This window comes from Lacerta agilis, chromosome 6, assembly GCF_009819535.1.
Source record: "Lacerta agilis isolate rLacAgi1 chromosome 6, rLacAgi1.pri, whole genome shotgun sequence".
NCBI classification, from domain to species: Eukaryota; Metazoa; Chordata; class Lepidosauria; order Squamata; family Lacertidae; genus Lacerta; species Lacerta agilis.
The window spans coordinates 43,459,427-43,476,592 of record NC_046317.1 but is presented as its reverse complement, the minus strand read 5'-3'; the positions used below and the strand labels follow the sequence as shown (position 1 = coordinate 43,476,592).

The 17,166-nt window shown below is 42.0% G+C and overlaps 1 protein-coding gene across 1 annotated transcript; it reads left to right on the top strand.

Annotated features, from left to right (window-relative positions):
• Positions 1-553: 553 nt before the first annotated feature.
• Positions 554-16,693, top strand: LOC117048428 (vitamin D3 hydroxylase-associated protein-like). Its single transcript, XM_033152231.1, has 15 exons — positions 554-867; positions 2,934-3,047; positions 3,944-4,087; positions 5,213-5,346; positions 7,111-7,317; positions 8,390-8,430; positions 9,101-9,225; positions 10,374-10,499; positions 11,456-11,553; positions 12,177-12,276; positions 12,700-12,743; positions 14,442-14,481; positions 15,286-15,394; positions 15,910-16,055; positions 16,178-16,693. The coding sequence occupies exons 1-15, from the start codon at positions 658-660 to the stop codon at positions 16,304-16,306; spliced, it is 1,767 nt and encodes a 588-aa protein (XP_033008122.1). The 5' UTR covers positions 554-657; the 3' UTR covers positions 16,307-16,693.
• The last annotated feature ends 473 nt before the right edge of the window (positions 16,694-17,166 follow it).

Below are 17,166 nucleotides of genomic sequence, written 5' to 3'. Positions count from 1 at the left end.
GTGAGAACTTGGTTCACCCTCAGTGCTGTGTATGGGGTATTGGGGAAGAGCTTGTTGAAAATGCCATTGTAGTACCACATAAGATAATTCCCAAGCAGGGACCAGACTGCAATAATAAGTTACTCAGCAGCATAGGTTAGCATTTTATAAACTGCAAATGAGTTTAAGTTTGGAAATGAGTAACTGTTACTCTTTGCTAAGACAGACCAAAGTCTGTCCATCTCCTAGCCATTTTCTTCAGGCTTCTAAAGGTCAGGCCAATTATTTGTGTGTGCTTTCATGCATATGAGGAAAATTATATGCCTGGTCCTTGTAATGTACAGGCTCTATTTACAAGGAACAAGCTGTCATAGTGACTATTTTGCTCCAAAAAATAAGTATTCAATGGTGTAGTTGCTTGTTACATCTGACGTGAAGGAGACTGCTCAGAATTGTAAGGGCTCCTTTGTCAACTCCAGCAGAAAAACAGCCTTGAGTTACTGTTTTAACAGATCAAAGGTCAATTTTCTGGGATGCCTTGGGTGGAGACTTATCTTGGGAACCCATATGTTGATCTCTTGGAATGTGAAATAGCTCAGGAACTGATACTTAAATAGCACCAGCCTCCTCCAGTGTCAGAGAGAGGCAAACTGGGAAGACAGAGAGAAGGGCTTTGCTATGATCCAGGAGAAGTTGATAGAGATCCTGCCCAGGGATGGAATATATCCTCAGGCTGCTCTTGCTGTTGCCTGTGGCTCAGCAGCAGCGGTTGTGGTTTGGAAATGGGTTGCCCGCAAAAGGATTCTGCAGAAGATGGAAGAGGCCAGGCAATGGCGAGACGACAGCTTGGAACAAATGGAAAAAGTGATTTGGAAATTTAAACAGAAGGTAACTTTTCATTGGGGTGGGGTGCAGGGGAAAGAGATGGAGGCCTGTTCTGAAAATGAGATCTTTCTCAAATAAGACTTTTAATGGCTGTGATCATGTCTACCTGAGAGCACCCCAGTCAGGTTTGCTAGTGATTGTGTCCACTTTGTGCGGTTCAAATAAAACCTGGGACCTTCTGGATGCAGAGCAGATACTGCTGCACTGAGCTAATGTTGAGTCCCTAAGACGGACAGCATCTTGTGCGCCTCATTTTGGCAATTCCTGCAGCCAAGCTGGTGCCCAGTGTATTGCTTTCCTTTCCTTTGGACCACATGAGTGAGGCCGAGAGGAGGGTCTTGTCATCTGGGCAGCCCAGGGCCTCCATGACATGGCCTAGGCTTGACTTCCAGATAGGTCACTTTGGTGCTACTAATGCAGCAAAAACAAGGCAGGAGGCAGCAGTTACAAGTTACTGGTCTCTTCAATAGTTTTTTTTTTTAAGAGTATCAGGACAAGTGGATTTTTACCACATAATCCAGTCCCGTAAACATTCAAAATGAAATCCTACTTTTAAAAGTCACCAGAGTATGTCCCACATTCTTCCAATACTAGCTTGAGAGTGGGTCTGTCAGGCCATGCGGGCTGGTTTTGGCTTTTGAACTCAGTATCTCTGTGCCCAAATTGTTAGGATTATCACCGACTGGGCATGATGATGTTTGCAGCAGTATCCAAAGCCTGTCTCTTAACAGCAAATCTCCTCTTTTCTGAAACTGCTGGTCACAGGCAGGCTTCAGTCCTGCATTTGTTGGTGGAGAAACCTGCATTAAAAGTTGGGAGGCTGCTTCCCCAACCACTGCCAACGGTGATGGTTCTGCTGCACTTACTCAAGAGTTCATAATCCCATAAATAAACAGAAATAACAAGCTGGTGATCCAGGGTTTGACTGTGACCCTCAAGGGGACTGTAGATTAGTGTTTAACAGATCTGGCAAATATTCCAACATTGCTTCAAGCACCTGACTTCAAGTGTACACACTAATTTGAGCAAGATCAAGATAGGAGAAACAATTGAAATGGGGAGTTGGGGCCTCATTACAGGCAGCATCAATGTCCCTTTCTGCAACACAGGTCCCATTTTGATTGCATCATCACCTGCATCATCATAGCACTCACTGGGAAATCAACATTGTAATAGGATTGTATGAAGACCTTGCAAATTCTGTACTGTTAAGATAAAGTGGGACTTTGCTATCAACTGTTGCAGTGCATTCCCGCTCCTTTGGAGTCCTTTTATTCAGAACTCTGCAACTGAGACACCAGACAAGGCTTTGTTCATGTGAATAAATAGATATGAATGGTTGGTTGGTTGGTTGGGTGGGTGGGTGGGTGTGTACACACACACACACACACACAAACACACACACACACACACACAGTGGCCTACCCTCTCTTGCTGTGATCATGTCCACAGCTAACAGAGTGTTTGTTGTGGGAGAGGAAGGGAAAGGAGAATGTGAGCCGCTTTGAGACTCCTTCGGGTAGTGATAAAGCGGGATATCAAATCCAAACTCCTCCTCCTAATATGTCCACAGCCTTAGTAAGTTCTGGCAAAGGTAATACAGACCCCAACACACCAAAAAGATGTGAAATGGCAGAAGACCTTGAGCTCTTTTGGGTGCCTTTTTAGAAATGTATTTCTCTCTTCCTTAATATATCTATGTACCTCTACTTGACTAAGAAATTCCCTGAGGAAATAGAAATATTTACCTTATTTTAGGGATTGTTTCCAAATGGATGGGCACTCAACCGCCTTGGTTTACTGTTTGTGGAACTTATGACTGATGCATCTACAATGTCTGTAAATTCTACTTCCGTTTTTGTTGCTATTTTGTTTTGGTTATTGTTTCCTGGATCTATCATGGGGGGAAATTAACATTATTATTTTTTTAAGACAAAAACAAAAGTGATGAGACTGCCTTCTGGTTTCACAATTTGGAGCTTATGACCAAAGTGACTTTTATAACTTGGGGCTATTCCCAATGTGTGAGGATAAGCATTTCCTTCTGACACAGCTGCCTCCTCTTGCAGAATCCTGGAGTCCAGTCAGAATTTATTCTCTCCCTGTCGCTTGTGGAACTGGCAGAGAAACTTAGAGAGGAAACGCTTTCTCCAGAGAGTGTCCTGTATACCTATGTAAAGAAGGTGAGTGTGACAGGGTGGGTGCAACTGCTTCAGCAGGAAGCCTGCTGACATACTTCTGTTCAACCAAGTGACTTTCCAGATAATGCACCATTTTTATGTACTAATTGGTAGCTGTTGCTCATTTAGTCCCAGGGACTCTGCCAATGTAGTGTGTCTGTTATAGGGATATTTATTCCCCCCCTCACCCTTCAAACCTTTCCCAATGTCCTCATTTTACAAAGGGCGAAGGGAAAAAAAATAAAGTAACGGATAGTGCTGAAGGTTTGAAATGTATTGGAGCTCATAGGAGAACAATGCCTGTCACCTGATGCTGCAGAACATAGCTATAACTGTGCCATTAGGCAGGAGTGAGTAAGCTCTGGCTCCTGGACCAAATGCTGCCATCCCATACCACTGTCACACCCCTTAGCACTCTCCCCAGGCCTTTCACATAACAATGGCCCTGTTCCATGCTCAAATGATTTTATCTGGCTGGATTGTGTTATTGAAATTTGATAATGCCTCTTTCTTGCTTGGCTGGAGAGAGATGTGTGTGTCTTCTTGTATGCCCAAATTGTGATGCAGTGGACAAAGGTCACATACTTTGCCCCACCCATTTTTGACTTTGACCTAACCTATGTGGCTCCTGGAATGTGGCCCTCAAGCTACAGAAGTCCCCCAGCCTGCACTGGCTCAACTCTTAATGAATTTGTACCAAGTTATGGGTCATCTAAATCTCAATTAAGCTTTTACTGGGCCAAAATGACTGACATGACTTTTCAGTTTGTTAAACTTAGGCAGTCTTCTACCTTCCAAGGTTTTTGACAATGATGACATTTTGAACTCACTGCAGAAATACTTTTTTTATGTGAATGCTCTCTTTCTCCCTATTTTCCCTCCTCCTCCTCCTTGGCAAGGCTCTTGAAGTGACTCAGGAGGTGAACTGTGTGACCGATTTTATTCACGGTTGTGAGGAACAGCTCCAGGAAGTGAAGAAGCAAAAGGAGAAAGGCCTGCTGTATGGGATTCCTGTCAGCATTAAGGACCACATTGGATGCAAGGTTAATCTCCCTTTTACCCTTAAATGTGGTCACCACTTTCCTTATGATGATCTGTCTGTGCATCAGTTGTGATGCCACAATGTTGATTGGTGCAACGTAATCATTACTTCTCCTCCCTCACAGCAGCTTCAGCTAACATACAGGGCATGGCCCACTTAATTTTGGCCATTGTGGAACTCTAGAGAAGGGAGATAGCTGAAATGGAGTACAGCACAATCACATTCCAATGAAATATATATACATTTCCAAATTTGGCGTACATAATTGTGTGCGCATGTGCACATCTACAGATATGAGTACATGTTACATGGAATGCCTGGTTCCACTCACTAGGTATGCACAAATGTTAAGGTTGAAATAGCTCTTTTTAAAATGACTCCGGTGTGGGGTAGTAGTTAGCATGTCAGAGTAGGGCTGAGGCAACTCAAATTCAAATCCTTGAACACCCCTTAGGCTCACTTTGGACCAGCCTAAACTACCCCACAGGGTTGCTGGGGGGATAGATATGGGGAGGAGAGTCATTTTGTTCCATTGTGAGTCCTTTGGAGGAAAGGTGGGATATATAATAAATCTAATGAATGAAAGTTTGAGAATTGTAATTGGGTGCTAGGGTATAATATAGTCAAGAATCCATTCTAATTCTGTGTATTATTATTATTATTATTATTATTACTACTACTACTACTACTACTACATTTTATTTTATTAAAAACTTGCTCCTAGTCCACAGCAGGCCATCAGGGTGGGCCTTGGGTTAATTAAATAATATATGGTCATTGGCTATATAAATATTATGTGGCCATTGGCTAATTAAATAATATATGGCCCTTTAAACTGTGGGTAGAATATTTTGTTTGTTACTATGTTGTGTATGTTTGTTACTATGTTGTCATGTGATCCTCATATGAAGGGTGGTGTAGAAATTCAATCCATCCATCAATCCATCAATCAACAAGTCAATCAAGGTTTTCTATCAGGGCCAATCCCCATGGGATCTGGGAAAGCTTTCGTTGTTTCTGTTTTACCAACAAGGCTTAACAGTTTTGTTCTTGGGCCAAGCTACATAGCTGTAGACTTGTTTGCCCCCATCATGTTAAATCAGCTGTGTTTGGTTTTCTCCCAAAGGGCCACATCTCCACGTGTGGGTTGGTGCACTTTCTCAGCAAAGTGGAAAAGGACGACAGCGTGATAGTAAAAGTTTTGAAGAAACAGGGGGCAATACCATTTGTGAAGACCAACATTCCCCAAAGCATGCTTAAGTATTCTTTAGCGCACTCTCTTCTTTTGTAACTCCCTGTTGCTTTCTCTTTTTACAAATATACCATAGGACTAAGTAAAAGGAAATAAAAATTGTGAGCAGCTTGGCTTCCTAATGTAGCAAAAAACACAGTGAGGGACATTACAGAGATTTGGAGCTTATTTTCAGACGGAACTCACCAGAACTCAGTTCTGGCATCTTTCAGATGGGCGCCATTGCCATTCTAAGAGAACGAGGGAGCTGTTTATGGCATATTTTCTAGAAAAATAGCACTGCAATGTTTGATAGATTATGATCAATGTGGGGGAGAGTGATTTGGGAGGAATTATTCTGAAGAGATCTGAGTGATAAATAGGAAGCATCTCTTCACAATTAACATAGGGAATTTACTTCTATAATATGTCATGGCAGACGAACCCTGCCCCAATAGCGTCCACTCGCTTAACGAGTAGATAAATGTTTGCCAAGTTAGATCACCGAGCCATCTAGTTCAGTTTGATTACCCTGATTGGCAGTGGTGGGTCTTCAAGGATTCAGATGCCGGAGATAGAAAGTAGAATCTTTGATATTATTAATGAAATCTGTTCTTTATTCAGATACTTCCAATGAAATTCTGCATCTCCCCCCCCCCCCGTGAAGGGGACAGGGCTTTTGCTATGTACCTCATTGCACCCACATGTGCATCTCCAGTGGGCATAGAGCTGGGATGAAGAACCTGTGGGTCCCCAGAGGTTGCTAGGCTACAACTTCCGTCACCTCTGACTATTGACAATACTAGCTTGGCTGCTAGGAACTGGATTCCAACATGATAGGAAGAGCCATAAGTTCTCTACTCCTTCCCTAAAAGGAAGCAAATGAGGTGGTTGACTGGATTTTACCAGAATGCAGGTGACTGGTGGTATTTCCAAATGCTTCCCACACATAAAATGTTGCATAGCAGGGAGTGTGCAAGTTAGAACTCCCCCCCCCCAGGTCGAATAGTTATTTACTTTGAGGTAACCTTTTAATGAACTTTTTTTTCCAGTTGTGTGGGTTTCCCACAGGCATCTGATTGACCACTAGGACAACAGGATGCTGGAGTAGATGGGTCATTGGTCTGATCCAGAAAGCTATTATGTTCTTAGTAGTGGCATTCCCCACCCACAGTCAACTCTTCAACCTTAGGATTCTACCAACTATTTCTTCAGGATGTGTACATTAGCACTGGTTATTATTACCCATGATGCTAAATGAAACATCTAAGTTCAGAAAAAATATATATCTCGGAAGAGGGGATAAGCTATCTCCATTACATCCTTCTTGTGTATTTCTCTGCAGCATCTGAATGACCACGAGTGTGTTGAACTAGATGGGGATTCTGCAAGATGGTTCTTATTTTGTTACCTTGCGTTAGTCTTTATGGTGTCATATTCCCTGATTTCTCAATTGTCTGGTGCTATTTCCATTCTATTATTTACCTACTGGGCAATATTAAACTTAATAGTTGTGCTATTGGAAGGAATAATGTTAGCATAATGGAATCCGCCGCCCCCCCCCCCCCCGCAAATACTTTGCACAGTCCACAAATCTGCTCCAGAACCCAGAACAGATTTAGGGGAGGGGTTTGGGGAGAACATTTCATTGATCAAGCAGAACTCCTTGTGCTGATGGAACGTTTTGTTTAGCACTATGTTGGATGCAACCCATTGTCTCGTGCTTTGTTTGAGTCTAAGGCATAAAGCTCCTATAAAACATTAATGGTCGACCCACTTTCTATTTCACTCAGCTATGACTGCAGCAACTTAATCTTCGGTCAGACAATCAACCCTCTGAACCACAAGAAAAGCCCTGGTGGTTCCTCTGGAGGGGAAGGGGCACTCATTGCAGGAGGAGGGTCCCTCTTGGGCTTTGGGACAGACGTCGCTGGAAGCATTCGTCTCCCATCAAGTTTCTGTGGGATTTGTGGACTCAAACCAACTGGTAATCGACTGAGGTGGGTCCTGGAAAGTTCACTCAGTTAACTGGTCCTGGGCTGGCAGATAGTCAAACAGGTGAATGCTAATGGAATGTGTTTGTATAGCATTATTGGGAGATGCTTCATTTGAACAGAAACAACCAGTGCTTTTTGAATTTGCATATTGAATGTAGGTATTCCTGTAGTTCAGGAGTGGGGAGCTTTGAGTCTGGGGATGAAATGTGGTCCTACTCCCATTACCAGCCCTGCACTGTGTCCTCCTTAATTGCTTTTATTCCACAAAATGCAATGGCTGTTTTACAGAAACAAAGTCTCCTCCCCCCTCCCCATACATGCAGCATAATGCCTTGTGTTTGTTGAGATGGAGAGATACATGTGGGGGGTATAGAAACTTCTGCCTTTTGTGTGGCTGGACTGTGGCCTATATTACCAAAAGAAGAGTCACATCCATCAGCCCAGCCACTTTTTACTTCTAACCCTGCCAACCATGGGCCTGTGGCCCCAGGAATGTTGCTCGCAAGGGAATGTGGCCCCTGGGGCTAGAAAGGATTTAACACCCTTCCTTGACTGTGATAAATATTCCAATTTTATGCATTCAGAGATAATTGGAGCAAAATTAAGTTTATTGTCATAATTGTTACTGCTACATTTAAATGCCCTGGGCCACTTTAGGAGGAAGAGTGGGATACAAATTTATATGTTTCTATTATTTTAATTATAGTTGATACATTATACACAACAATATTATATACAATATTATATATTCTTTTTAAGTCAGTACTTTAAATTTTAGTTTATTACATAATTTCTTTGCTATACATCCATTCACATTATAGAAGTTGCACCTGGCTGTTTGAAACATGTGATTGCTCTGTTGTTAATATCATGCTACATCTAAAGTCAAACTTGATTCCATCATGGTAATATTTACCATGCCAGCAAATCGTAACTGAATGAATTGTTAACTCCAGTGTAGCTGAACTCTGGTATAATTTCTGAATGCCTGCATCTGATTTGCAACCGAAACATGGGTCATCTTCTACTGTGTTGATAGTTACAACTCTTTTTCTCTTCTTTGCATCATTCCCAGCACACTTGGTCTTGCTAGCCCTATTGCTGGCATGAAGTCGGGTAAGTAATTTTTACCCATTCAGATTAGTAAGAGAACCTGCAACTATGCTAGGAACTTACATGTTCTTTCAGTGACATTATAGTGTATTTAAATAATGTAGCCCCCTTGCTGTAAACCAGGGGTAGCCATTGTGGTCCTTCTAGATATTTCTGGACTTCAACTTCCATTATCTCACATTGACCATCTGCATGTTGACCATGTTGAATGGGGCTGATGGGATCTGTATCCAGCATCATCTGGTCACCATGTTGATTATCCCTACCAACCCAATCATTAGTATAGTAGCTCTGAACTTAACTGCGTAAAGTTTGAACTTTTGGTAATAAGAGCAGGGATCACAGCTGTATCCTATTCAGACTGAAATCCATTGTGTGCCAGTGGAGTTGTGTATCTGACTTTCTGAAAGTGAACTTGAGAACTTTAAGAACATTTTTTTCTGGGTCACACTACTTGTCCATTTAGCCCAGTATTGTCTAAATCCCCTGGTATGTGACTATTTTAACTTGAGGTGCCTGTGTTTGAACCTGGGACCTTATGTGTGTAAAGCATGTGTTCTACTACTGACCTGTGTGGTTCCTCCCCTTTTCTTGGCTGTTGGAATGTAGACTAGGGCATAAAAGTCCACAAGCTTTCTCCCCTCCACCTCCCATGTCTCCGTTTTATTTGCAGTTACAGCAACAATTGGCCCAATGGCAAGGGATGTGGACAGCCTGGCTCTGTGCATGAAGGCGCTCCTGTGTGATGAGTTATTTTCCCTTGATCCTTCAATACCACCTATGCCATTCAGAGAAGAGGTAAGTAGTGTCAGTGAGGAGGGAGAAGCTGATAAATTCAGCACCATGGATAGCACAACGCTTGGCCAACAATGAATGATGCTCTCCATGAGACCCTTTCAAATAATTTCTACAACAATCGTAATACTGAGAATGTATAATCTGATGCAGTTCTGCATCTGTCAATATTTTGGCCATTTAATTGAATCCTGGTGCATCAATTTCATCATATCAGTTCAAACTCAGCCCGTTAACTGCTCCATAGACCCAGTGTCCCATAGCTTATTCAGTAACACTTATCATTTTGATAAACTTCAGATACTTTGCAATATTATTCTTGTGGCACTTGAAAGATTCGGAAGAAAAATTTCTGCATCAATTGACCCATTAGCTAAGCTTTCATTGGAGGAATATGTAGCAAAACTTCTTACTTGGGATAAGTCATCCCCAGCCTCATTTCTTGCACTCTTGCCATGTAAAGAACCAAGGCTATCCATAGAAGACAAATTAATTTCATCCTGCCACAATAGCTTTGCAGTTACCTTTGCTTCCCTATCTCCAGCTGCTCCAGTTGCTGATTCACAATAGTCCAGCATAGATTTCTGGGCTAAATTTGGTAATAGAATTCCGAATGATTTATCTGAAGCACTGCTGGTCTGTGCTTGTGTGGTAACCATATTAAAACTGTTAAAAGTGCAGGGTCTCCTTGGGTGGAGATTAGCTTTCGAACATTCTTTATCAGCTGGATGCTAAACTCTGAATCAAAACAGCTGTTCTCCCAGCGCTTGTCCTCTAATTAAAATATATGGCTTTTAAGTCCCCATAAGAGTAAAACAGATAAAATGGATATGCTCCTTGCTTGTATGTGGCAATTAACATCAACAGTTGACCCAACTGGCTTTAAAACTATTCAAAATAAAAATAAATTTAAACAGGCCATGGAGCTCAAGGACACAAGCAGCCTTACTCGTAGCAATCTTTACCTGGAAATCTACAAAACCTTCAAGGCATTCTATATTCTGTCACCTTCCAAATCTTTTGATCAGTGTTGAAGAAACAGTCCCACTGCAAGGATCCATGATGCGGTTTATAAAAGTGGTTGGAAGCTATTTCTATGCTTCAATGGCCATCTGTAAATAGAAGTTCCTATTTTCTTCATCTTCTTCCAGATATACAGCAGTTCAAAGCCCCTACGGATTGGATACTATGAAGACGATGGCTATATCCAGCCATCTCCCAGCATGAGGAGGGCTGTTCGGGAAACCAAAAACCTTCTTCAACTCAGAGGGCATACAGTATGTCTGTTTCTTAATTTCTTCACCCAAATTCCATTCTAGGATTTTGTTTGTATCCCTGACACTTTGCCCCAGCTACTATGGTCATATGATGAACACTGTCAGATGTACATTGCTTTCAGTTTTTGTTATTGGGTGGGGGAATGAAGCCCAGTTCACACCATGCCTTGTCCATCCAGATATTCTCCTTGCCTTTCCTTGCTATATATTCATGAAAACAAGTACAGTATGTGAACTGGGCAATTGTAAATATATTAGATTTCTTATGTATGCATTTGTATAACAGAAGAACTGTAAAAATATGCCATTAAAATATGCCATTTCTCTACAGTTAGGAATTCTGTGCAGGAAAAATGCTTGTATACTGTCATGCTCGAAGAACATGAATATCTTTCACCACATGTGCACACTTGGTTCTAACACATATTTAGTTGTTCACATGGATACGCAGTTTTATACACAGAGAGTGTGGAAACCTCCTATATGGGAAATTTATTACACATGCAGTGGCCTTAATATCAACCTACCAGGAATTTTGGAAACCAATCCACACAACTCAACAAACTTCTGCAAGTGCTAGAGAGTACACTCCGTAAGAAACTGCAGCTAATCCTGGTCCTCAGAATGTATCTGAGTGGCATTTTGTTTAAACACTTGTTTGTGGTGGTCAAAATTTATCTGGGGCATACATGAAGAACATAATAGGCCCAGGGCTTATAATTTCTGGGGCAAATTAGCTGCAAAATGGGGAGAGAGCATAGAAAATTCCCATTCCTGTTGCACTTCCCCCAACCAACCCTTTACTAGAACTTTCCCTCAACACTAGAACATTTCCCTCAACACTTTCAGAGAGCTCTCTGAATCTATTAAAGAGTGGGGTGGATTACATAATCCTTATGTGCAGCTCATATAATTTTGCCTGCTGTCAAATAAAAGCTGTTATCTTTTCCTCACAGCTCATCCCCTTTGTTCCTCCTCGGCTTAATTATGTGGTTGATGAGCTCTACACCAAAGGCCTATTTTCCGATGGATGTGCAAATTTGCTGGACAAGTTGTAAGTAGATGTTCTGGTATGTGAACATGGCTGTTGCTTGATAACATTGCTATTATAGCCATGCATTGGAAAAACGCGATGCTCAGGATAGCTTTTGTGATGATAATCAGCACATTAATAAACAACAGATTTTCATCAGAGTATGTTTAATACTAGGGAAAACTCAGGGATAGGAAAACTTCATTTTGTTAAAAGTCTTAGATAATGAGGAATACGATGCAAAACACATAGCCAAATGGAGTCAAGAGGATAAACTAACTTTGGCTTCACAAACTTTGCAATATAAGAAGTTAGGCGGCCATGAGCTATAACACTGAATGAGGCTATTGGTCAGTGCTACTGGCAAAGACTACCCAAGGTAACAGAGGTCTTTTCACAGGCTTGCTACCTGAGCACTTTTTCAATGTAGATATCAGGGCTGAACTTTTGTTTTGTTGTGTGCAAAGCAGGTGGTTAATTGCTGAGCTATGAAACTATCTGTAAGCTAGGAAATAAGGAAGGCATCATTCCAAGTTTATTCTCACTTGGAATTCTCAGGAACCTAAATTCTTTCCCAGGTTAAGCAATGTAATTTCAGATATAAAAACTGAAAAACTTGATTTTCTTTTCCTTTCATCTTCCAGCAAAGGAGACATTGTGGACCCAAATTTGAAATCCCAGATTAATTGTTACCGTCTTCCCATTCTAGTGAAGAGAATTTTTGCATTCCTCTTGAAACCAATAGTAAGTATTTGGCTCCTTTGTTTCACTGCAATTGCACATGCTATAAGATGCTGACAAGCATAGGGTAGGAAGGCTGGATAGAGTAAGGGTAGTACATGTCAAAGAGATGGTGAAGCGACTGCTCTGTACAGTGATACCTCTAGTTATGAACTTAATTCATTCTGGAGGTATGTTCTTAACCTGAAACTGTTCTAAACTAGAGGCGTGCTTTCGCTAATGGGGCCTCTTGCTGCCACTGCGCCGTCGTCACAAGATTTCCGGGGCAAAGTTCTCAACTCAAGGTAACTCTTCCAGATTAGCGGAGTTTGTAACCTGAAGCGTTTGTAAACTGAGGCGTTTGTAACTCGAGGTACCACTGTATTCTACACCAATGATGTGATTGTTGGGGATTCACAATGAAACTAAGCTTGTATTTCTCTCCAGTACCCTCGGATTGCCAGAGATCTCAATGCACTATGTGGAGTTGGGTAAGAAACATCTGGTTTAAAGATTATCATTGGTGACATTAGCCTTGGGGGGGCACATGTAACTGTCGGTATTTTTCTTGCCATTTCCTTCCTCTTCCTCTTCCAACACCCTCTTCTATCCTGCTTCCTCTTTGCCCAGCAGACTGCCAGGGAAGAGACAGATTTGCTCTTCTCAGAGGACGGAACTGATCACTTGCAGACAGTATTTGTGATTAGGCTGAGGTTCAAATAAAATTATGCCAAGGATCATGTGCAGCCCTATGGCCACAGGTTGTCCACTTCTCCTGTAAAACGTAAAGTTTCAACACCTTCCAGCAGCAATGGGGATGCTTGGCCCCTCCAGATGTAGCTGGACTGCAACTCTTGTTATTCCTGACCATTGGACATGCTGGTTGGGTCTGATGGAAGCTGGGATCTAATGACATCTGGTGGGCTGCAGGTTCCCTATCGCTGTCTTTCAGGAAGTACAGATGGAAGGGAGAGTGTCGTACCCAGCAAATGGACTCTATGTTGGCAACTTTGCTCTAGTCACATAGGAATGCTGTCTATAAGGAAATCTGGATGCTTTTGTTCAGTCGTTCAGTCGTGTCCGACTCTTCGTGACCCCATGGACCAGAGCACGCCAGGCACGCCTATCCTTCACTGCCTCTCGCAGTTTGGCCAAACTCATGTTAGTAGCTTCGAGAACACTGTCCAACCATCTCATCCTCTGTCGTCCCCTTCTCCTTGTGCCCTCCATCTTTCCCAACATCAGGGTCTTTTCTAGGGAGTCTTCTCTTCTCATGAGGTGGCCAAAGTACTGGAGCCTCAACTTCAGGATCTGTCCTTCTAGTGAGCACTCAGGGCTGATTTCTTTGAGAATGGATAGGTTTGATCTTCTTGCAGTCCATGGGACTCTCAAGAGTCTCCTCCAGCACCATAATTCAAAAGCATCAATTCTTCGGCGATCAGCCTTCTTGATGGTCCAGCTCTCACTTCCGTACATTACTACTGGGAAAACCATAGCTTTAACTATACGGACCTTTGTCGGCAAGGTGATGTCTTTGCTTTTTAAGATGCTGTCTAGGTTTGTCATTGCTTTTCTCCCAAGAAGCAGGCATCTTCTAATTTCGTGACTGCTGTCACCATCTGCAGTGATCATGGAACCCAAGAAAGTGAAATCTCTCACTGCCTCCATTTCTTCCCCTTCTATTTGCCAGGAGGTGATGGGACCAGTGGCCATGATCTTAGTTTTTTTGATGTTGAGCTTCAGACCATATTTTGCGCTCTCCTCTTTTAGGTCCCATTTATCTTTGTAGTTTGGCAGGCAACTTTAAGGTTAATGCAATGGGTATATAGCTTCGGTGCTATTTTGCTATGCCTTTCATATGACAGCAAGCATCTTTGGGAGGCTGCAAAGTGTTGCAGAGGTCATCAGGCACAACCCAGGAGAGTCTGGTTCCTCATCCCTTCCAGTCCCACAGAGTGATTGACTCGGTCCTCTTATAATCTTTATGAAGAGCTTGATTGTGAATTACCACATAGCCAACGGACATTAACCAGCACAGGGTGGGCGGCATCCCTTTTTTGTACACTGTTGCAGAGCCATGGTGAAACCATCCCATTTCCCCCCACTCATGCCAACATACTTTAAGCAGCACTCTTGAGTACTTCTCTTTCTGCTAGGCAGTCATCTCTTCGTTATTTCCAATGTTGCAGGTCAGCAAAAAACCTATGGAACCACAATGTGGCAGCAGCGGTGAGTTTATGTTTACCATTAAGGCTTCATACAATAACTAGATTGCCATCTAATCTTGTCCAGTTCAACAAATGTTTTTTTTTTTTTTTTTTACACAGAATGGATTTCCATATAAGAATGTTACTATACAAAACAGCTCTATGAGTTGCTTCACCTGAGATCTTTTGTATTTGGCTGTTAACAGAAACACCACATTTTAAACTCAGATATGAAGGGCAGGGGGGTCTGTTTTCTATTTCACTTCTAAAATGCATTAAGAGACCCTTCATACTTGATGGGTAGTGTGTGTGTGTTTTCTACTGGGGTATTGTTTGTAGGCTGTGGCAGACTCTGCTATTTTAGAAGAGACCTTGTTCCATTATCAGCTACAATGCTTATATCCCAGCTGGATCACTGAGGTCATCTGTAGAAGCACCATCTCTTGCCCCCCAGATTGGTGAGACTCATTTGACAAGAAACTGAGCCTTCAGAGTTGTTTGCCTACTCTAGTGGCAATGCTCCTCCAGTAGAGAGGTGACTTCTGTATTGACTTTCAAGGGTTTGCTAAAGTTGTTTCTTTGCTGCCAGACTTAAGCAGATGCTTCAGATAATAATATAATTCTGTTAAAGGCATCACTTTTAATTTTTGGATTGTTCTTATGGTATTTTAATTGCTGTAAACCACTTTGGTATTTTTTGTGTGGGTATTAATATTTTTATAAATAATAAATAAAACAAAGGTGGCAATCTAGTCATTCCAATAACAAAGTTTCTTTGTGTTCACAATTTCTCTTGCTTCCAGCTTTACCAACATTCTCTTTACAGAGGTATCGTGAAGAATTTCTCGCCGAATGGAGGAAACTGAAACTGGATGTCATCCTCTGCCCTGCTTTGGGTCCAGCGTTTAATGAAGGCTATCCCGGGAAACTATTTGGTATTATCTGTGTCCCAGCAATGTCTACTGTGTGTGACATGTGACCTCCCCGCCTTTCCATAGCAGTAACACAAATTCTCGTCTGTTTCTCAACTCCCTTTGTATCTTCCTACATGCCAAAAACGTGCTTAGCTCAAGATGACCAAGGGGTCAAAATGTACAAATGTGGGGCCGTTTGGTGAAGGCTACAAGTGCAAATAATAAATAGATACACACGTCAAATAAGAGAATTAACTGGAAGCATATCGTGAAGTTGAGCAGTTCACTCATGGACCTGTGAGCAGTTTGGCTCATGCTGATTGGGACTGATGGGAGTTGTAGTCCAACAACATCAGGAGGGCACCATGTTGCCTTGTTTTGCCTCTGGTTTAGGCTTAATTTAAATGGGGGAAAATCCCAGTTAGCTATGGTTTCCCTCCAGAGTAGTTCTAAACAGCAGCAAAAGTCTTGCTTAAATAATAATAATAATAATAAAAACCCAGATCATGTTATTTATAGCTTTTCTGTACTTTCAGCTGCTACATCCTACACCAATTTATACAACCTCCTGAACTTTCCTGCTGGAGTTGTGCCAGTCACCACTGTTTCCCAAGCTGATGAAGAAGAGCTCAAACACTACAGAGGGCATTATGGTGACCCTTGGGACAAGCGCATGAAAGAGGTCGGTGCACATTTACCAGAAAAAACCCACCTGCCTTTTCCCAGTCCTCATGCTACCTAACTATACCTTGAAGCTTTCTAATGCTGCTGTGTTGTCCTGTCTTTTTGCCCCTCCTTTTTCAGGCCGTCAGCGATGCTGTTGGGCTCCCTGTGGCTGTCCAGTGTGTGGCTGTGTCTTGGCAAGAAGAGCTGTGTCTTCGGTTCATGAAGGAGGTGGAGACTCTTGTTCGTGAGAGGAGAACTCCAAAATAATTATAGCATCAATACTAATGGAACAATGCAACCTACCACAGTGAGGGTTAGAACATCTCCATGTTCACTTCTGGAATATTTTAAAATGCAGGTTAAGGCATGGTTATTTGTTAAATCCAACATGCTACTCAGCAGGAGGCTATTTATGACCATGGCCTAGTTCTCACAAACAGCAGAAGTCGTCCTTGCACTGTACTACTTCAAATTGTACATGATCAAATGTTTCTATATTCAGAATATATTCTCATGTATAGGATACAGCAACCTCATACTCGGCATTATTCAGGAATTATAAGCAACCAAAAAAATCAGTTAAGCTTTGATAGGTTGAGTCCACCATCTTGATTAAAAATGGCCTATAATTGAAATGAAGCATAAGCAAAAATCTGTTACTGATTTCAGGAACGATTATGCACAATTTGGTTATGATATATCTTAAGTGTTGTCCAAATGCATAGTGAACAAACAACTTCTCGAGATATAGACTAGCATATCAAGGGCCAGGCCCCCACAGAGCAAATGAGAACTTTTGTTCCTGAGATTAACGGCAGCAAGAAAGATTATTTTTGAGGAATGTGCAGGGGAAGAAAAGGTTCTCCTCCTTCACTTGATGCCCAATAGTAAGTGGCTTCCCACTGTGTCTGCTTTCAATTAAGGAAAAAAGCTAGTGTTACATCTTGTTTAGCCCTTGTGTTGTGATTAAAATGCGTTTTGTATTCTTTAAACATGGTTCTAGTAAGACGGCCACCCTAATAAAGCTGCAGCAGCACCAGGGGCAACGTGTGTATTGGGCAACCTAGTAAGGCAATGCTTGTGAGAGGCATCTATGCTTCTTTATAGCCATTCTTTATTACAATGAT

What these genes read in the sequence shown, in the direction of transcription:
- LOC117048428 (XM_033152231.1), top strand. Translation starts at nt 658, where the DNA reads ATGATCCAGGAGAAGTTGATAGAGATCCTGCCCAGGGATGGAATATAT. An exon ending in CTATGCCATTCAGAGAAGAG is followed by an intron (nt 9,226 to 10,373) that starts GTAAGTAGTGTC and finishes ATCTTCTTCCAG; the next exon opens with ATATACAGCAGTTCAAAGCC. An exon ending in ACCACAATGTGGCAGCAGCG is followed by an intron (nt 14,482 to 15,285) that starts GTGAGTTTATGT and finishes TTCTCTTTACAG; the next exon opens with AGGTATCGTGAAGAATTTCT.